Source organism: Bos indicus x Bos taurus, chromosome 12, assembly GCF_003369695.1.
Source record: "Bos indicus x Bos taurus breed Angus x Brahman F1 hybrid chromosome 12, Bos_hybrid_MaternalHap_v2.0, whole genome shotgun sequence".
In the NCBI taxonomy this organism is placed as follows: domain Eukaryota; kingdom Metazoa; phylum Chordata; class Mammalia; order Artiodactyla; family Bovidae; genus Bos; species Bos indicus x Bos taurus.
In genome coordinates, this window is record NC_040087.1 from 76692337 (window position 1) to 76713693 (window position 21357).

Genomic DNA, 21357 nt, shown 5'->3' on the forward strand with positions numbered 1-21357 from the left:
TTTAGTAGTTGGTTCCCTTCTCCAATCAGGTTACATTTGTCCGTTCACTTTCCTTGTTTCCATTGGTAAGCCTCATGAATTTAATATTATCCATTCATTTCCTTAAAAATAAATAGTATTTTGGCATGTACCATTATTTGGATAATGAATTTTATAAATGACTAAATTGTTTTAATTGGTCTGAATTACCTGTTTCAGTTTTGATTTGACCTTGAATTTCCACCTCCTTGTTGAGTTCCTGGCCCATGTTAAAGCTCAGTAACTGGACGAATGGTTGAGTGGGTGGATGAATGGCTTGTCATCGTTCATTTTTGCAATCTCAGAAATAACTCTGCCGTATCTGTACCTTCATTTTAAGATTGAGATTTCTTCTAAGCCTTCGTCAAATTAAGTTATGTGCATAAGATAGTCTTGTCTTCTTAGCCGTTTTATCGATTCTCTTTAATTCCTGATCTTCCAACATTTGCGAAATCCGTTATCTGTTGGATAGCATGGCGGGTTGGTCTGTGCAGATACAGAATCACTGTATTCCCAGGAACTTGCCCACGAGAGCATCTTGCTTACAGAGCACGTCTCCGTCCAGTCTAGTCCCTGTTTGCCCTCATTGGCCGTGGGAGCCCCTGAGCTGGCGCACACGATCAGTACCACCCATTGATGGTTATCGAGTAGGGTCCACCCAGGCTGTTGCTCATTGCTTCCTTTGCCAGGTGTGCACACACCTTGCTTGCACTCTCTCCCCTGGCATCACTAATTATTCATGGCATGTACCACCTCTTATTCCAGTATGTCCACATGTCTACATGGTACTTTCTTTTTTTATTATGTATTTTAAATAAGATTCGAGAGAATCATACTCTTGGACACAAATTTCCACCATTATTAATAACTTTAAGTCTAGAGCTAATGATACATTTATCTGATGGGGGAAGAGATCATATGTTTGAAATAAGGTAATAAAGAACTGGGGATATAAACCTTAAAAACTCCTGAAGATACTTAAAGGCCCTCTTTAGAATTTTAATACTTTTAAAATCCATTTCTTCATCTAATAATTAAACATTTTCCTTCAAATATTATTGTTCAATGAAAATAAAATGATAGTATTTCATGATTATTTTCTTTTTACTGTTGGAAAAGAAATGCAAAAAAGCAAAATGGCTGTCTGGGGAGGCCTTACAAATAGCTGTGAAAAGAAGAGAAGCGAAAAGCAAAGGAGAAAAGGAAAGATAGAAACATCTGAATGCAGAGTTCCAAACAATAGCAAGAAGAGATAAGAAAGCAGCCTTCAGCGATCAATGCAAAGAAATAGAGGAAAACAACAGAATGGGAAAGACTAGAGATCTCTTCAAGAAAATCAGAGATACCAAAGGCACATTTCATGCAAAGATGAGCTCGATAAAGGACAGAAATGGTATGGACCTAACAGAAGCAGAAGATATTAAGAAGAGATGACAAGAATACACAGAATAACTGTACAAAAAAGATGTTCACGACCCAGATAATCACGACGGTGTGATCACTGACCTAGAGCCAGACATCCTGGAATGTGAAGTCATGTGGGCCTTAGAAAGCATCACTATGAACAAAGCTAGTGGAGGTGATAGAAAAACATCTATTTCTGCTTTATTGACTATGCCAAAGCCTTTGACTGTGTGGATCACAATAAACTGTGGGAAATTCTGAAAGAGATGGGAATACCAGACCACCTGACCTGCCTCTTGAGAAACCTGTATGCAGGTCAGGAAGCAACAGTTAGAACTGGACATGGAACAACAGACTGGTTCCAAATAAGAAAAGGAGTACGTCAAGGCTGTATATTGTCACCCTGTTTATTTAACTTATATGCAGAGTACATGATGAGAAACGCTGGACTGGAAGTAACGCAGGCTGGAATCAAGATTGCCGGGAGAAATATCAATAACCTCAGATATGCAGATGACACCATCCTTATGGCAGAAAGTGAAGAGGAACTAAAAAGCCTCTTGATGAAGGTGAAAGTAGAGAGTGAAAAAGTTGGCTTAAAGCTCAACATTCAGAAAACGAAGATCATGGCATGCGGTCCCATCACTTCATGGGAAATAGATGGGGAAACAGGGGAAACAGTGTCAGACTTTATTTTTCTGGGCTCTAAAATCACTGCAGATGGTGAGTGCAGCCATGAAATTAGAAGACTCTTACTCCTTGGAAGGAAAGTTATGACCAACCTAGATAGCACATTCAAAAGCAGAGACATTACTTTGCCAACAAAGGTTCGTCTAGTCAAGGCTATGGTTTTTCCTGTGGTCATGTATGGATGTGAGAGTTGGACTGTGAAGACAGCTGAGTGCTGAAGAACTGATGCTTTTGAAGTGTGGTGTTGGAGAAGACTCTTGAGAGTCCCTTGGACTGCAAGGAGATCCAACCAGTCCATTCTAAAGGAGATCAGCCCTGGGATTTCTTTGGAAGGAATGATGCTAAAGCTGAAACTCCAGTAGTGTGGCCACCTCATGCGAAGAGTTGACTTATTGGAAAAGACTCTGATGCTGGGAGGGATTGGGAGCAAGAGGAGAATGGGACGACAGAGGATGAGATGGCTGGATGGCATCACTGACTCGATGGACGTGAGTCTGAGTGAACTCCGGAAGTTGGTGATGGACAGGGAGGCGTGTCATGTTGCGATTCATGGGGTCGCAAAGAGTCGGACACGACTGAGCGACTGATCTGATCTGATCTGATACACTGGAGCATTCCTGCTATTTTCACTGTATATGTGGAATCCATCAGTAATAGTACATATTAAATATGTCTTAATGATATAACCTGAGAAACTAACAATCTTTTCTCATTCTTTTGTGGAAAGATATATTCTCATTTCCAAATTACCAATTTTAAAAGTTATGAAATGAAACAGTTTGTCCAATAGGAATCTAATATGGGCCATATTTGCAGTTCTTGGGTTTTCATAGTAGCCACATTAAGAAAACAAGAACAACTGAAGTTCTTTTTTTAAATCCATTTATTTAATCCAGTATTTCCAAAGTGTTAACATTCTACCTGAAACAGTATTTAAAAATTACTAATATGATATCGGAAGTGAAATGTACCCCTGACATATATATGACAAAAAGTAATGTAGGTTGAATGATTAAAGTGGAAAACACTGAAACAATGAAGTTGTGTTTAAAAGAAAATATATATACTACTTCTGTATTTAAAATTAAATTATAAATTTATTTTCTCAGTTGCCTTAATCACATTTCAAATTCTCAGTAGCCATATGTGGCTAGTTAGACAGCTCACAAATAAAATCTTTTGTAAGTCAGATGGTGTTAATGCAAGGGGAAAAAAAAAACCCACATTTTCAGAAAGTGCTCCTCTTTTCATTTCAACCACAATTTTGGTTTTTATCATTAAAAATTAGAAATAGATGAACTAAATTCATTTTTAAAGAGAAGATAAATTTCTCATCTAGGTGACAACCTTTTAAAATTTTTATTTAGAAGCTTAACAGAAATTAGAACAATTTTTAAAAAGTGAAGTGATTTCCCGTCTGGAACGTATAACTGAAGTGTTGAAACTAAACAGAAAATTTTGCCATTCTATACATGTTAAGCTCACTGCTTTTCTTCACACATCCAAGCACCTTCCTACTCTGGAACGTGCCGGATAAATAGAACTTCTTTTATTATTCATATGACTGTAGTCTGTTCCTGTGAAGTAATTTTTTTTTTTTTAAGAAGCGCTTTAATTTTACCCTAAACAATTCAGTTTTCGGTTTCTTACAATGTAATTTGTCTGCTGGGATTTGATGTATTGTTTCTCGCTAGCGTTTTCCATAGTAGATTTTCATTTTGCGTAGTCACGTTGTTTGAACATTTGCAAGCGGAGCCCACTAACTGCTATTGGCCTGCTTCTTTGTGTGGCATGATTTCTTCTCCCCACCTGCTCACAGCAGGTTGTCTACAGGCCTGAAGAGTAGCTAAATACTTTTGAAAATATCTTGAGATCCTGCTAAGGTCTTAACAATTTCCGCATTTGTGTGATGTGCAGCTATTCATGGTGTACCTTTGAAGGCTGTTTTCTTTTTATTTCTCATATTCTTGCTTAAATATTTTCAAGAGAAGATAAATTTATTATAAATAACAGTACAAAGCTGATTGCAGTCCTATTGCATTCTGCATTGAATAGGTCATTGATATTCAACTAAGTGGAACAAATTTTCTATGTTAAAGCAGACAAATTTGGAATAGTGTCACATGCATCTCATGTTATTTACTACAGAATACCAGATTAAATGGATTACTTGTGAATTGATTGCAGTGTTAAATAGATGATATAACATGATAACTTAAAATGCTCAGTGGGCCTTTGTAATATAGAATCGTATACAAGCACAGGAATATAATAGAAGAGAGGTTATCGTGTTTGTTGAATGTATGTCTGTGATATATTTGCCAAATGCTTATCCAGAGAGAATTTGAATAGATTTTTAAGATTTAACCTTGAGTTTCTGTTTCTAAACGAAATGGATTTTCTCACCATTTCAGAAAACAAGTGAAAAATGTTATTTTCTTTTTTCTGGTTTTTAGATTAAAATAACTCCCACAACTTCTGAGAACAAACTTTAGTTTTAATCCTAATAAATGTATGAGTACAGGTGCTAAAATAAATATGTTAGGAATATTTTGACAAGAAAATTAAATGAAGTAGTAGCTTACATTTTGCTTATACTTCACCAGTACAAGAAAAAAGTGAATTTGAAAGTAATCGTCTTATGTTTTTAGGCCCCAAATAAGTGTACCCCACATTTTTTAGATGCCCCCCCCATTCCCTGAGAAGTAATTAGCTGTTATTTTTTAACTAAATGCATGTGGTTACTCTGGAGTCATCAAATGTAATATGAAACCATCTATTTAGAATGTATAGGATATATAAATAAATAACTTGAAGAAGTAGAGGATGGTATTTTTTCCTAATGAAGTAGGAAATGAAAGAGTAATTATTAACCATATCCTTTTCACATTCCTGAAAACATCAATTACAGTTACACATCATAGAAACAAGCCCACCAGTAGTAGCACAGAAATAACTCCTTTCACTGTGCTTCAAAAAATTTAATCACTATTTAACAGCTGGGATGTATTTACAGCCATAATTCAAAATATTAATTTCAGTGCAGGTCTGCCTGCTTTTGTAGTGTAGCCTAGAAGCTTAGCCATTTTCTTGTCTCTAGTGGCATGTGTTTTATGATTTGGAGTTGCTTTTAAAAATTTAATGTAATGGGAAAGTGTCTTTCTCAATCCCCTCCCCCCTCCCCACACACACACACTTCTTTCTTCTCTACTATCTGTTAAGTAGAAAATTATGTTTTAGTAGCTGCCACAAGAAGAGGATTTTGAACAGTATAAACACTGATTATGGAAAATAATGCAGGCAGCTGCACTGAAGACCGATAAGAGCAATCCCATAGTAATGGCCTTTAAAACATATTATCAAGTTGGGAATCAGTGAGGGGAAAGAGACAACTATGATTGTTTCTTCTCTTACTGTTCAGCAAGATTACTTTTAAAGGTGAAACTGCCTCTGATTTTATTATCTGAGAGATATCTTTGGAGCATTTTAAAACTTTGTGAATGTTTTTGCTTTTTTTGAGTGAGCAATCTTGCTAATTGTGCATGAATTTGATTCTAACAAATGTTGAAATTGTTGCATTAACAAAGTCTTCTTAAATATTCTTTTCCTTAAAGAAGGGAAAAGGGAGTATATTTTATAAATGTTGAAGCAGACTATTAGAATAAGAAAAGAAGGCCATTTTCGTCTAGCTATGAAGTGCCACTTAAAATAGAAAAGTGGGTGAAATATTTGGAGAAAATATTTTAGGATAGGATATGTTTCAGGAAAAAAGTTTTAAGTTTTATTTTATTTTTGCTCTGAGCCTAGCAAGTGGCCAGTTTGTGTTTGTTTGGGCGTGCCTCAGACTCGTCGTAGGCATGGAGTGCTTTGTTCTCTGTGGATTCGTAAACCAAGTGGTCTCAATTCTAGACTGTGAGAAAAGTGTGCATTCCTGTTTCCTGTAGCCAAGTAAATTCCAATTTTGAGTGAAATTTTATTTCCCTGTTTTCTGTTACATCCGTCTTTATTGCTGAGATATGTCAGGTGTGGATGCTTTCAAGTACACAGAGTAGCTGTGGTGAGAACAATCTGAGACTCCGTAGATATGTAATTTTAACTTGCTTTCAGTTGAATGCAATAGGGTAACTTATTGGTGCTTATATGTATGGTTTACATATCATTGTTACAATTTAATTGTTTGTAAAAATATAAATTCTAAACCTGTTTCCATTTTACATATTGCAGAATTACTTCTGTTTGCCTGGGAATCAGCCCAGCCCTTGTAGGGTAAGGGAAAGGAACCGTTGTATTTTGTAAATGTCTCCTACATAGAAAGTAATGCCAATACAACTCAGGCAGTGTACTAGACTCAGGAGATACAGCGGTGACCAAGACTCACATTGTATCAGGGGGATGTAGATGCCAAACATGTAAACACATAAAGAAGGTAACTTGAGTGCTAAGAAGGTTATGAAGACTGTAACATGATAATCATTGAAGATGAGTAAGGAGATGGCTTTAGGTAGGGAGAGAAACTTTTGTTAGGAAGTCTTCTCTGAATAGCTACCATTGAGATGAAACCTGTGGGGAGTAGGAGGAAGCCTTACAAAAATCTAGGGGAGGAAAGTCCCAAGTGGAAAGAATGGCGAGTGTCAAGGCCCTGAGGAGGAACAAGACTGGTTTGTATGGAGGCCAGAAGAAAGGTCAGTATCCCAAGTGTAGTTGTTTAGTCACCGAGTCATGTCAAACTCTTTGCAACCCCGTGGACTGCAGCACACCAGGCCTCCCTGTCCATCACCAACTCCCAGAGTTTACTCAAACTCATGTCCATTGAGTTGGTGATGCCATCCAACCATCTCATCCTCTGTCATTCCCTTCTCCTCCCGCCTTCAATCTTTCCCAGATCAAGGTCTTTTCAAATGAGTCAGTTCTTCGCATCAGGTGGCCAAAGTGTTTGAGTTTCAGCTTGAGCATCAGTCCTTCCATTGAATATTCAGGACTGATCTCCTTTAGGATGGACTGGTTGGATCTCCTTGCTGTCCAAGGGACTCTCAAGAGTCTTCTCCAACACCACAGTTCCAAAGTGTCAATTCTTCAGTGCTCAGCTTTCTTTATGATCCAACTCTCACATCCATACATGACTACTGGAAAAACCATAGCCTTGACTAGACAGACCTTTGTTGGCAAAGTAATGTCTCTGCTTTTGAATATGCTATCTAGGTTGGTCATAACTTTCCTTCCAAGAAGTAAGCGTCTTTTCATTTCATGGCTGCATTCACCACCTGCAGTGATTTTGGAGCCCAAGAACATAAAGCATGTCACTGTTTCCATTGTTTCTCCATCTGTTTGCCATGAAGTGATGGGACCAGATGCCATGATCTTAGTTTCCTGATTGTTGAGCTTTAAGCCAACTTTTTCACTCTCCTCTTTCACATTCATCAAGAGTCTCTTTAGTTCTTCTTCATTTTCTGCCATAAGGGTGATGTCATCTGCATATCTGAGGTTATTGATATTTCTCCTGGCAATCTTGATTCCAGATTGTGCTTTATCCAGCCCAGCGTTTCTCATGATATACTCTACAAGTGTAGTTAGGAGAGTGCTAAATATAGACAGGGACCAGGTCGTATAGGATCTTTGTAGACCCAGAAAATTGGGTTTTATTAAATTCCTACTGCAAAACTTTTGAAGAGTTTGAATAGAACAATGGTAAGACGTGCTTTAGGAGAAGGCAATGGCAACCCACTCCAGTACTCTTGCCTGGAAAATCCCATGAACGGAGGAGCCTGGTAGGCTGCAGTCCATGGGGTCACAAAGAGTCAGACACGACTGAGTGACTTCACCTTCACTTTTCACTTTCATGCACTGGAGAAGGAAATGGCAACCCACTCCAGTGTTCTTGCCTGGAGAATCCCAGGGACAGGGGAGCCTTGTGGGCTGCTGTCTATGGGGTCGCACAGAGTCGGACACGACTTAGCAGCAGCAGCAGCAGCAAGATGTGCTTTAAAGGAGCTGCTGTGAGGCAGGTGGACTCATGGGAACAAGTAGTAGAGACAAGGAAATCATTTGTGTGTTCATGGCGGTCATCTACGTGAGGTGCTGATGATGGTTTAGACAAAGAGTCAGTCAAATCCAGCCCACTACCAGTTTTTGTACAGTTCACTAGTTGAGTGATTTTTTAAAGTTTGGAAGTATTACACTTTAAATGGTTGAAAAAAAAAAAAGAGTGTTTCATGACACATGAAAAGTATATGAGATTCAAATTTTAGGTTCGTAAATACAGTTTTACCAAACACAGCCGCCTTTATTCATTTTTATCTGTCTGTGGAGTTTTATCATATGTAGCAACTCAGTGCCCTGGTTTTTCCCTGTTGACAGCAGTTCAGTGGCTTAGGAGTTTGTTGGGATTTTTTTTTTTTTTTTTTTGATGCAGGACCAAGATTGAATTTTTTCTGAACAGAAAGAACTGTCCTCAGCCACTATTATGGAACGTCTTACAGCTTTGAAAATTAGCTTGTGCTGTGGACTTGATAATATTTCTTAATGAATTCACACTGAAATTGTAAGACAAAACAGCATTTACATGCAAAATGCACACTGTGGTCAAGTCATTTTGACAAATGACGTTTGAGTCACAGCTAGTGTCAAGTTGCTTTTTAGAGTCCGTGGGCTGTCAAAACAAGAAGTGGACTAGCGTTCCAACAGGATTTTTCAAATCTCAGTGCAAAAGCAAAGAATATTTCCGTATTTTATAATCTCCATAACTACTGTTGAGGATATTTCACTTACCCTTCAATTGGAAGTGATTAAATTGCAAAATAATGTTATGCTAAGGCAGATATCAAGAGAAGAATCTAGCAAAATCTGGCCCTTTGGAGAAAAAAATGGTCAGCCCTTGCGTAGACTAAGGTGGTAGTGGTGGCGGCCACTTGAAGTGAACCAATTTGACATATATTTTGGAGGGAAGATAGGAAAGATTGGTAGGTGGATTAGATACTAGGTATGAAGGAAGTTAAAGAATTGAAGATGAGCCATGAGTGAATGATGATAGTATTTACTGAGATGGGAAGGCTAGGGGAGAAGCAGGCTTGGGGAGGCAGATCAAGAATTCTGTATGGACTTGCTAGGTTTAATATGTGCATTAGATATCCAAGTATTGATATCCAACTAACAGATGACTACATGAGTCTTGAACTCAGGATAAATGGGAGTTGAAAACGTAAATTTGATGATCGTATTCAATAGGCTTTCTGTAAAATCTAATGGATTTTGTATATGGATCTGCCATATACGAAAGATTGAAGTTGGACCCTTACATTACACTAGATAACAAAAATTGACGCAAAGTGGATTAAAGACCTAAGCATAATGCCTAAAACTATAAAACTTCCATAAGAAAATGTAGGCAAAAGCTTCATGACTTTGGAATTGACAGTGATTTCTTGGATATAACTCCAAAATTGTAAGCAGAAAAGCATAGATACATTGGACTATATCACATTTAAAGAAAATTGTGTATCAAAGGACACAACGGAGTGAAGAGGCATCCTGTGGAATGGGAGAAATATTTGAAGTTATACATCTGATAAAGGGTTAATACCCAGAATATATAAAGAACTTTTGCAGCTTAACAACAGGAAATTAAATAACCTGATTAAAAGTTAGACAAAGGCCTTGAATAGATGTTGCTCCAGTGAAGAAGCACAAGTGGGCAACAAGCATAGGAAGAGGTGCTTGGCGTCTTACTTCATACATGTATCTGCCCTTCATTCCTTTTTATGGCCAAATAATATTCTATTGCATGAAGATACCATATTTTGTTTATCAGTCAATGGACATGTGGGTTGTTTGGCTATTAGGAGTAATGCTGCTATGAACATTCAGGTACATGTTTTTGTGTGGCTGAGAATTCATTTTATGTCTCTTTTTTCCCCAGTGTCTTTCTCGAGAAGCAGGGGGCAACATGAGCATTCAGTTTCTCGGCACAGTGGTAAGTAGGAAAGGATGACTACTTTATATGTTCTTTAATTTACAGAGAGATCAACTGGAAAAGTGATCAGCTGGTTTTAGCCCTTGTGTTTGAACTTGGCTTCACCGTGGTTTTGTTTTGCTGTTAAGTGAGATGTCTTTGTATAAGAAATGGATTCTTTAACATGTGGGGAAAATTCTCGTGATGGAGTAAGTTTAGCTATTTCTTATTAGAGACAAAATAATTTTAAAAATTATTTGCAGTTTGTTGAATCTTTGAAGTACTTTTTTCGCTGGATACTCTTTCCCTATTTTTGATAAAAATAAAAACAAATTTTAAAAAGATGCTTATGAATAGTGACCTTGGAGGGTTCCCTGGTGGCCTAGTGGTTAGGACTCTGTGCTCTCACTGCCGAGGGCCCAGGTTGAATCCTTGGGCAGGGAAGTAAGATCCCACAGTAAGCCAGGTGGCATAAGCAAAAAACAAACAAACAAACAAACAGGTGATTGATATTTTATGTTTGGTTTGTTTTATTTTTTTTGCTTAGTTTTCCATCTAGCTTCTTCTATTAGGTCCACATTTCTAATGAAATTGAATAATAATTTCAAAATTATATAGCTCTACATAGTAAAAAGAAACTTATTTCACACTTATTTTTACTTATGAGTTTATAGGTACCATATTAGTAGTAGTATAATTTTGCAAAATAATTTGGTGAAAAAGATACTTTATTGTTTTAATATCATTTCTCCACTTGTTGCTATTGTATTTGCATATTTCTCTGTGTATTCATCTGTTAGGTATCATTTATAATCTGTAAAATGGTTCATATCTTTTGGGTACCTTGTTTAGGTTGTATATTTATATTGGGTATTTCTGTTGGCTCTGTAACTTGAGGATATCAGCGGACAAGTTTGTGGCTTAGATCAAAAGAAAAGTGACTTTGCCACTGAGTTACAGAGGATATCAATAACAATGTACATTTACTTCATGCTTTGTACTTTATATATGTATAGAGGTGTGGTATAGTTTACAGATTAAAGTACATGTGAAGACACCTGTCCAATATGTACTTTTTAAGTGTTGCACCTAAGACTTGTAGTTATTCTTGCTTTTCTGATTAATAGTTTATAGTTCAGTTCAGTTGCTCAGTCATGTCCGAATCTTTGTGACCCCATGAATCGCAGCATGACACGCCTCCCTGTCTATCACCAACTCCTGGAGTTTACCCAAACTCACGTCCATCGAGTTGGTGATGCCATCCAGCCATCTCATCCTCTGTCATCCCCTTCTCCTCCTGCCCCCAATCCCTCCCAGCATCAGAGTCTTTTCCAGTGAGTCAACTCTTCGCATGAGGTGGCCAAAGTATTGGAATTTCAGCCTCAGCATCAGTCTTTCCAGTGAACACCTAGGGCTGATCTCCTTTAGAATGGACTGGTTGGATCTCCTTGCTGTCCAAGGGACTCTGAAGAGTCTTCTCCAACACCACAGTTCCAAAGCATCAATTCTTCGGCACTCAGCTTTCTTCACAGTCCAACTCTCACATCCATACATGACTACTGGAAAAACCACAGCCTTGACTAGATGATCTTTGTTGGCAAAGTAATGTCTCTGCTTTTGAATATGCTGTCTAGGTTGGTCATAACTTTCCTTCCAAGGAGTAAGCATCTTTTAATTTCATGGCTGCAGTCACCATCTGCAGTGATTTTGGAGCCCAGAAAAATAAAGTCTGATACTGTTTCCACTGTTTCCCCATCTATTTCCCATGAAGTGATGAGACCAGATGCCATGATCTTAGTTTTCTGAGTGTTGAGCTTTAAGCCAACTTTTTCACTCTCCTCTTTCACTTTCATCAAGAGGCTTTTGAGTTCCTCTTCACTTTCTTCCATAATGGTGGTGTCATCTGCATATCAGGTTACTGATATTTCTCCCGGCAATCTTGATTCCAGCTTGTGCTTCTTCCAGCCCAGCATTTCTCATGATGTACTCTGCATTTAAGTTAAATAAGCAGGGTGACAATATACATCCTTGACGTACTCCTTTTCCTATTTGGAACCAGTCTGTTGTTCCATGTCCAGTTCTAACTCTTGCTTCCTGACCTGCATATAGGTTTCTCAAGAGGCAGATCAGGTGGTTTGGATATTCCCATCTCTTTCAGAATTTTCCAGTTTATTGTAATCCACACAGTCAGAGACTTTGGCATGTGCTTATTTTTTCAACTAAAAAATTTAAATTTTATTTAAATTCATAAGAAATTGGATTAGGGTTCTCCAGAGAAACAGAACCAACAGAGTATGTGTATTATGTTTTCATATGTACAGAGAGAGAGAGAGATTGGTTGGTTGATTGACTTTAAGCAGTTGATTCCTGTGATTGTGGAGGCAATTCCCAAACCTGCAGAGTAGTTAACATTTCAAGTTCAAGATCAGTGTGCCTGTAGTATTCCTTCCTGCTTGGGAGGTTAATCCTTTTTCTTCAACTGATTGAAAGAGGCCCACCCATGTTATTAGAGGGTAATCTGCTTTACTCAGAGTCTACTGATTTAAATGTTAACCTCATCTAAAAAAGAAAAAAACAAAACAAAACAAAACCATGGCACTTTTCTGGAGGTCCATTGGTTAAGACTCTGTGCTCCTAATGCTGGGGGTGCAGGTTTGATCCCTGGTCGGGTAACTAAGATCCTGCATGCCTTGGCCAAAAAAAAAAAAGAACAAAAAACCCTTTATAGAAACATCTAGAATACTGTTTGACCAAATATCTGAATACTGTTGGCTAGCCAAGTTGACACACAAAATTAACCATCGTCAAAGTGTTCATTTTATCCCTTAGAGGTTTTGAAGTTTTTAACAATAGACGTATTCTTCCAGAAACGGATTTACACATCTTTTCACGCAACAGTAAATTGTGAACATCTTCCTACGTCATTGCATAAAGATCCATGCCATTCTTTTTTTATCAGCTACCTAGACTTACATTGTGGGTAGGGTCTTCTGGACCTCTTGTTGTCATGCTAGAAAGGGTTTTTGTGCTGTGTCTGCTATTTGTTATTGCTCCTTGCATTCTAATAGATTTCTCAGGGTTCAAACGTTGAAAAAAATACTTCTTGACAGCCACAACCTGCAAAAGAAAACCCAAACCAACATAAACTTCCTCCTACAATTTTTCCTGTCTCAGAAAATGGCAACTTAAGCTAAAAGTTTATCTTTTCCTTGAATTCCCTCTCCCGCCACTCTCACTGCCCCCATCCTGTCCAAAGTCTTCATCACCTCTTGTCCAAATTGTTGGAGCAGCCAGTCTTCCCACCTCCACCCCTGCTCCCTGCTTATCATTAATATAGCGGTTAAAGTGATCCTTTTAAAATACACATCAGCTCAGCCAGCCTAGTTGCTCGTCTTCAAACATGTCAGGCGCTAGCATCAGGGCCTCCTCCCTTGCCTCTCCTCTGCCAGGCCCAGCTCTCACGCCTCATCTAAACCTGATTACCTCCCGAAGGCGCCACTGCCAAATACCGGCACCGTGAGGATGGGGACGCCAGTGTATGAACCGGGTGGAGGGGACATGAGCATTCAGTCCATAATGTGCATTTAGCTGTCAAAGCTCTCCTCCCCAGAACTTTTCCAGGTGATCTGTGCCTACTTCAATTTGTAGATTGTCTGGGTTTTGCTTGTTTGTTTTGCGGACACATTTTTAGTGAAGCTGTGAGTTTGTGCATGTCAGATAGTATAAACTCACAAAGAAGCCGAAGAGGTTCAGTGTTTTACATAACCCAAATTCCTTACTTGAACTGTGATTCACAATAAGGACGTATATTTTGTTACTACTTGAAGAATACAGAAGTTACCATTTGATTCCAAATTTTGTACTGTAATCATTGCTTGTATTTAATTTTTTTAAAGTACCATTATGTTTAAAACATCACAATTCTAAGACAAACGTATCTGTGTAAGACTGAGGTTTTTTTGTGTGTGTGAAAACAATGCATATTGCCCGAAAGAGAAAATAACCTACATTGCGCTGAGCAGCTTCTTCATAGCTGTGCTGCTGGCATTCACCCAAGGACTCTCGAGGAACTATCAAATTATATGTCTTTGAAGCTTAGCCAGGGATCTTAATGAAACCAAATCACGCTGAACTTCTTAAAGCTAATTTAAATCTCAAATTGTACATTTTAAATTAAGTTTTTATTGATAATAAATATACTTTATTTCTTATTAGCCTTGAAAGCTTGAGTAATAATATCAGTAGAATAAACATGTTTTACAAAGATTTACCATTAAGAATGGTATTAATATGACCCTTGGTACGCTAGCACAATTAGATTTCAAAGTTAGCATTTACGAAGTAACAGCGATTAATGACAACCATCGAAAACAATTTTGAACTCCATCAGTTTAACTCAGGAGGGTAAACTTAATATGATAATTCATCTAGTTGAATTGTATCAGCTTAGCAGGAAAGTATGTAAATATGTGACCCTTACCTAGTTTCTAAATGGATGCTGTGCTGATAGATTTATCAGTTCCATTAAAGAACTTTGGGGAACTTTGGAATTTCAGCAGTTGTTCCCTTGGAGGCTGAAAACCCAACCTGGTCTCATACTGGGACCATTCTGGTCTGCATATTTCCATAATTTGCCTTTGCTACTAATATGACAGCAAGACACAAATAACTGTTTCTAATAATATCAGATGGAGTTGTGGAGGACAGCATTTTAATGTAGTAAAAGACCTCCCCGCGGGGTTGTTATTGCTACTATAGAACAGCAGCTACACAGTGGCAACTGGAGTCTCTTAATTGATTCGTTTAATTAGCAAGAGCTGAAGCTTGGGCTGTATCTTGTCATCTGATAGCACAAGTCCCAATTCTGCATCATTTGTATTTATAGATATAAATATGAACATCATCAAAAAGTTTCACTCTTTCTGAAAACTACCTTATGGATATTGAACTTGAATAGAGTAAACTCCCATTTGTTGAAAATCCAAATAACTGGCAAATGAAAAGAACTAGGTTTATTATTGTTTTCCTTTACCAGTGGGCTTCCCTGGTAGCTCAGACGGTGAAGAATCTGCTTGCAATGCGGGAAATCTGGGTTTGATACCTGGGTTGGGAAGATCCCCTGGAGAAGGACATGGCTATACCCACTCCAGTATTCTCACCTGGAGAATCCCATGGACAGAGGAACCTGGCAGGCTACAGTCCATGGGGTCCCAAAGAGTTGGACACATCTGAGCAACTCAGCACACATCTCCTTTACCAGTACTTTTTTGGGAAGTAACCTATGTCACGTTTTTCGTTATGACTGTCTTCCAAAAATAAACATCCAGAGAACTTCTTTGGTCTTCTGTACCGTATAAATCCCTCTGTCTACGTATCTGACTATCTCTAGTCTTCACTTGCCTTTTTCTCCCTTCTCTTTTCCATCTCTTGCTTCGTATCAGGGAGGTTTCAGAAGTGACAAGGTGGCTTATTGGGATTTCTTGCATGCTGATCCCGTGTCCCAGCGTTTGCAGCCACCCAGAGGCTTACTTTCCTGTGTAAACAGGGACATCTGAGTCAATTACCCCTGGGACTTGACCCGTTAACCCAAGGTGCCCTGGTCCCAGTTTCCTTGGATGGGGAGGAGAGGGATCTGGGAGGTGTCTGGCATAGAACCGCAGAGCCTACATCAGACGGGCACTTCTTCCCAGTACTCACAGGGCTCCATCCCCACGGGATCAAGCTCTCGTTATTCCTGACGCTTTTCCCGTCCAGCTGTAGAAAGCAGCTGTGGCCACAGGCTTGACATTTTGTCAAGGGTTGATGAAGTCTCTCTGGTTTTGTTTGTTTGTTTGTTTTTCAGTTCAGTTCAGTTCGATCGCTCAGTCGTGTCTGACTCTTTGTGACCCCATGAATCGCAGCACGCCAGGCCTCCCTGTCCCATCACAAACTCCCAGAGTTCACTCAAACTCATGTCCATCGAGTCAGTGATTCCATCCAGCCATCTCACCCTCTGTCGTCCCCTTCTCCTCCTGCCCCCAGTCCCTCCCAGCATCAGAGTCTTTTCCAGTGAGTCAGCTCTTCGCATCAGGTGGCCAAAGTACTGGAGTTTCAGCTTTAGCATCATTCCCTCCAAAGAAATCCCAGGGCTGATCTCCTTCAGAATGGACTGGTTGGATCTCCTTGCAGTCCAAGGGACTCTCAAGAGTCTTCTCCAACACCACACTTCAAAAGCATCAATTCTTCGGTGCTCAGCCTTCTTCACAGTCCAACCCTCACATCCATACATGACCACAGGAAAAACCATAGCCTTGACTAGACGAACCTTTGTTGGCAAAGTAATGTCTCTGCTTTTGAATATGCTATCTAGGTTGGTCATAACTTTCCTTCCAAGAAGTAAGCGTCTTTTAATTTCATGGCTGCAGTCACCATCTGCAGTGATTTTGGAGCCCAAAAAAATAAAGGTCTGACACTGTTTCCCCATCTATTTCCCATGAAGTGATGGGACCGGATGCCATGATCTTCGTTTTCTGAATGTTGAGCTTTAAGCCAACTTTTTCACTCTCCTCTTTCACTTTCATCAAGAGGCTTTTTAGTTACTCTTCACTTTCTGCCATAAGGGTGGTGTCATCTGCATATCTGAGGTTTTTGATATTTGTTTTTAAATGTATTTATTTATTTTAATTGGAGGATAATTGCAGTATTGTGATGGTTTTTGCCATACATCAGTATGAATCAGCCATAGGCATACATGTGTCCCTTCCCTCCTGAACCCCTCTCCCAGGGTTTTTTTAGGGTTTTTTTCATGCATTTTATAATGCTAAGAAAAAAGTAAAGCTTTAGCATCCCTTCCTGCATTTCCCTTCAGTATTCAAAACTTCAGCTAGAATAGGGGTAAGATAAGATTTGATAAGATGAGCTTCTAAGTACAGTCTTAATCTTTAACATTGTTTCCATGGTGACGTGTTCTGCATATCCTGTACCTGACTTTAAGAAGGAACTTTTAGAATATGTTTACTTTCCAGCCTTGTGAAATAGGCATGCTGAATAAAATTCAAATATGCAGTTGTTAATATCTCATTGCATGAAGCATTTTGAACAAAAAATGTAAAAGAAGTCGTGGACTGCCAGTTCCTAACTACATGCTAGGATGTGTGACAAATGAACACGACTTAGCTCCTGCCCTTCAGTAGTGCACTGGCTGCGGGGAAACACAGACCATTAGTGCGCAGTAGGTGGCAAGATGGGGTGCAGAGGCCGGTTTGCTGGCAGAGAAGAACAGAGATCTGTTTGATGTTGTTGTTGTTGTGTTGTTAAGGTGTATCCCATTCTTTGTGACCCCATTGACTGTAGCCTGCCAGGCGCCTCTGTCCATGGGATTCTCCAGGTGAGAATATTACAGTGGGTTGCCATTTCCTTCTCCAGGGGATCTTCCTGACCCAGGGATCGAATCTGCATCTCCTGCATTGGCAGGCGGATTCTTTACCACTGAGCCACCAGGGAAGCCATGGATCTATTAGCTTTACTTTTTCCTGTCTGATACAAAAGCATAAAGTGTAAACCATAGGGTGTAGCTCTTTGAATGAGAACCTCCTTTTCATATCCTGTTAGTCATTAAATTTTTTTTAGGGAGCATACATAAAGCCTGGCATGTGTTGGTTGTCATGGTACTGAGTCATCTCACACTGACTGAGCATCTATTATGTGATGACACTGAGTTCTGGCAATTCAAAGGAAAAAGGCATCTCTGCCAGCCATGACCCACTGCCAACCCAGGGTGTTGAAACCCTAGCATGATGAGAATGATCAGAGCCTTGTGTGAAGAAGAAGTATTCTGGGGGTTGGAAAAAAGAAATAGGGGAATTATGGAAAGCTCCCGGTAAATATGTCCAGCTCATTCTTAGACTCTAGGGGTGAATAGAGTTTGAAGCAGAGAAACGGTGTTCAGATAGAGGGGAACGGCATCTGCAAAGGCCCTGAGGCAGCACGTTCAGAAACGGCTCTGCAGTGATGGTGGAGAAAGCACAGGGAGTAAAATAAGTGAAGGTAGAGAGGCATGAGGTCGTCCATGTATTTAAGGAAAAGCAGGCTGGCTAGCGAGGGTGGCAGTATCACCTAAGGTGTATTTTGTTTTTTCTGGATTTTTTTTTTTTTTTTTTCCAGTCGTACCACACAGCGTGTTGAATCTTAGTTCCCCAAGCACGGACTGAACCTGGGCTCAGATGGAATAGATAATGAGTTGGGTTTTTGACCATTTTAAATCTGAAATGCCAGAGGGACATGCATGATGTAAAGGAAAGATCAGGGAAATGATAAAGGGTGAGCATGTCAGTGGGTGCCTTTGGACATGAAGATGTGGTATCTGAAGCCTGCAGTAGCTAAGATCACCTGAGGGGATGGTGAAGGGACAGGCCCGGAATGGACCCCTGGGGAATGCCCACTTCCAAGGGGGCGGCTTCTAGCATCTCTAATAGAATCATTTAAAAGTGACATTATCTATTGTCCAAATCATTTCTATTATATGTGGCTATTGGGAGCCAATTTAGTGCAACCTCAATCATGATTTCACAGTGTCCTAGGGTGTCCCTAATTATTTCAGAATGTCTCAAAATCCTGCTGCTGTCTGCCAAAGACCCTCAAAATAAAAATTAATTTTAATGAATAACATAATGCCTTACACTTGTGTGATGCTTTAGGGTTTTAGAATGCTTATTTGATTCCATTCAATTTCTAAGAGAGACAGGCCATATAGCACCTTTAGAGTTACTCTTTGAAATAGTGTCAGTTTAAAATATTTGCAATTACTCAGTTATATGCTCACAAGAAATTTATGTGAACCACCAGTGATAGCTTCTGGTGAGTGATGTCGGATTCCTGATCTCCAAAGAAGATTTAGCTTCAGGACCAGGGACCAGGCTTGATCACTTAAGAGCTTTTGTGTAACAGAGTTTTATTAAAGTGACAAAGGACAGAGAAGCTTCTGACACAGTCATCAGAAGGGGGATGAGAGTACCCCACTTGCTAGTCTTATCAAGGCCTTATATACTTTTACCCACTCCTACAACAAACATCTTAAATTAACAAGATTAGAACTAACAATAGAAAGATCTTACCAGACCCATTCCCACAACATACCTCTTAAGATAAGATTAGTCAGAAGGTTCTTGGTAAAAAGGAAAAACATGTCCTTGAGCCAGATACATTGTTGTTACGTAATCCTTGGTACATAGCTTAAGGAAAAACATTGAGCTCTGGGCTTAAAGAAAAAATGTTTTATGTGACTAAAACAAGGAATGTAAGAGGAAAGAGGAGAGTGAAAAAGCTAGCTTAAACCTCAGCATTCAAAAAACTAAAGGCATCTGGTCCCATCACTTCATAGCAAATAGATGGGTAAACAATGGAAACAGTGACATACTTTATTTTCTTGGGCTCCAAAATCACTGTAGATTGTGACTGCAGCCATGAAATTAAAAGACGCTTGCTCTGTGAAAGAAAAGCTATGACCAACTTAGACAGCATATTAAGAAACAGAGACATTACTTTGCTGACAAAGGTCTGTCTAGTCAAAGCTCTGGTTTTTCCAGTAGTCATGTATGGATGTGAGAGTTGGACCATAAAGAAAGCTGAGCGCTGAAGAATTGATGCTTTTGAACTTTGGTGTTGGAGAAGACTCTTGAGAATTGCTTGGACTGCAAGGAGATCCAATCAGTCTATCCTAAAGGCAATCAACCCTGAATATTCATTGGAAGGACTGCTCTTGAAGCTGAAACTCTAATACTTTGGCCACCTGATGCAAAGAGCTGACTCATTTGAAAAGACCCTGATGCTGGGAAAGATTGAGGGCAGGAGGAGTAAGGGACGACAGAGGATGAGATGTTTGGATGGCATCACCGACTCAATGGACATGAGTTTGAGTAAGCTCCAGGACTTGGTGATGGACAAGGAGGCCTGGCGTGATGCAGTCCATGGGGTCTTAAAGAGTCGGACACAACAGAGCAACTGAACTGAACTGAAGACAAGGAATTAAAAAAAAAAAAAAAAAATTTGTCCTTTTCTCCTCCTTGAGAGCCCTGGACCCATTCCTCCTTGAGGGCCCTGGACTCCTTATCAATCTACCTAAGAATTAACTTTCTCACCAGCATGTTAGTGTTTTTTGGGGTGGGGGAGGGTTCTGGCATCTAGTAGGCGGAGGCCTGGGATGCTGCTAAACATCCCATAATGCACAGAGCAGTCTTCCACGACAAAAAACATTGCCTATCTCAAAATGTCACCATTGCCAAGGTTGAGAAACCCTGATCTAGGCCAAAAGTAAAAATGATCGCTGTCCTGTGGGTCTAAGACTTGATATAATTCAGACCAAATCTAGAAATCTAGAAAGGTCCAGCTGTCACTAGTAGCTCAAGTCTGTATCCTGAGATGTAGCTTTCCCATCTTTCATATGATGTAAATTCTCAAGGTTGTAGGGGACAGCTCAGGTAACGACTAAGGTGTCCGTGTTAATTACCCAGGTAATTACCAAGCATCCGGGGACATGTGAAACTGTCACATGCCCTTGTTTGAAATGGAACCGCTGCCTCATTTAAGGATGGGGAGATAATCCGTGTGTAAGTTCTCACAGTCCCCCTTGGAGTCCACTGTGTCCTAGAGCTCGGGCCACCACCCGCCACTAAGGTGAGCACCCGTCTCCGCTGCTCAGCTGAGCGGCCCTTTAAGACAGGGGTGCCCAGGAGACAGCGCTCCCCAAGTGTGCCTGCGGTGAGCTTGTTGCTTTAGACTCGTGACCTCATTTAATACCTCCAACCATTGAGATCATTGGCAGAGCCCCCACCTCACAGATGAGGCCAAGTCTCTGCTGTATATTTACAGGTGGTAGTTGGTCAGCATGGCTCGTAGTGTGGGCAGCCACAGGTTCAGACCTGGACCACCGACACAGCTTGGCTTCCTCCCAGCAGCACGTTGCATGGTTGGGGTTTAGGTCCTGCCGCAGCCCTCTGCACCTCTGTATGATTCCTGACCACCTGGTAGAGAGTAGCTTGTGAAGCGGGGGTTGAGGGGACTGACCCTCCTCTTCTTCTTTGTTTGATCTTAGAGCCCACCCACTTAGCTTAGTGCTGGAGGTCTACACCCCTCAGTTTCCTCGTGAGAATTCCTTTCATATTGGGGCTAGGGGGTGGTTCTTTTTTTAGAAAGGGTAATATTGATTGAAGTAACTATTGTAGCTATTAAAAATAGATTAAAATTGCAGCTTGATGCTCACTTTATGTAAAGCCTTTCCTCTGAATGAGCGTGTGAGAAGACCTCACTGACACTGCAGGTGGTTG

At 39.8% G+C, this 21357-nt stretch overlaps 1 protein-coding gene across 6 annotated transcripts in view; it reads left to right on the forward strand.

Moving 5' to 3' along the window:
• The window catches only part of PCCA (propionyl-CoA carboxylase subunit alpha), a 361328-nt gene that overhangs the window by 281966 nt on the left and 58005 nt on the right, over positions 1 to 21357 (forward strand). For all 6 annotated transcript variants that reach the window (XM_027557904.1, XM_027557902.1, XM_027557903.1 and 3 more), the window contains one exon: positions 10025 to 10078. In XM_027557904.1, coding sequence (XP_027413705.1) covers positions 10025 to 10078 — 54 coding nt within the window. The remainder of the gene's footprint in view (positions 1 to 10024; positions 10079 to 21357) is intronic.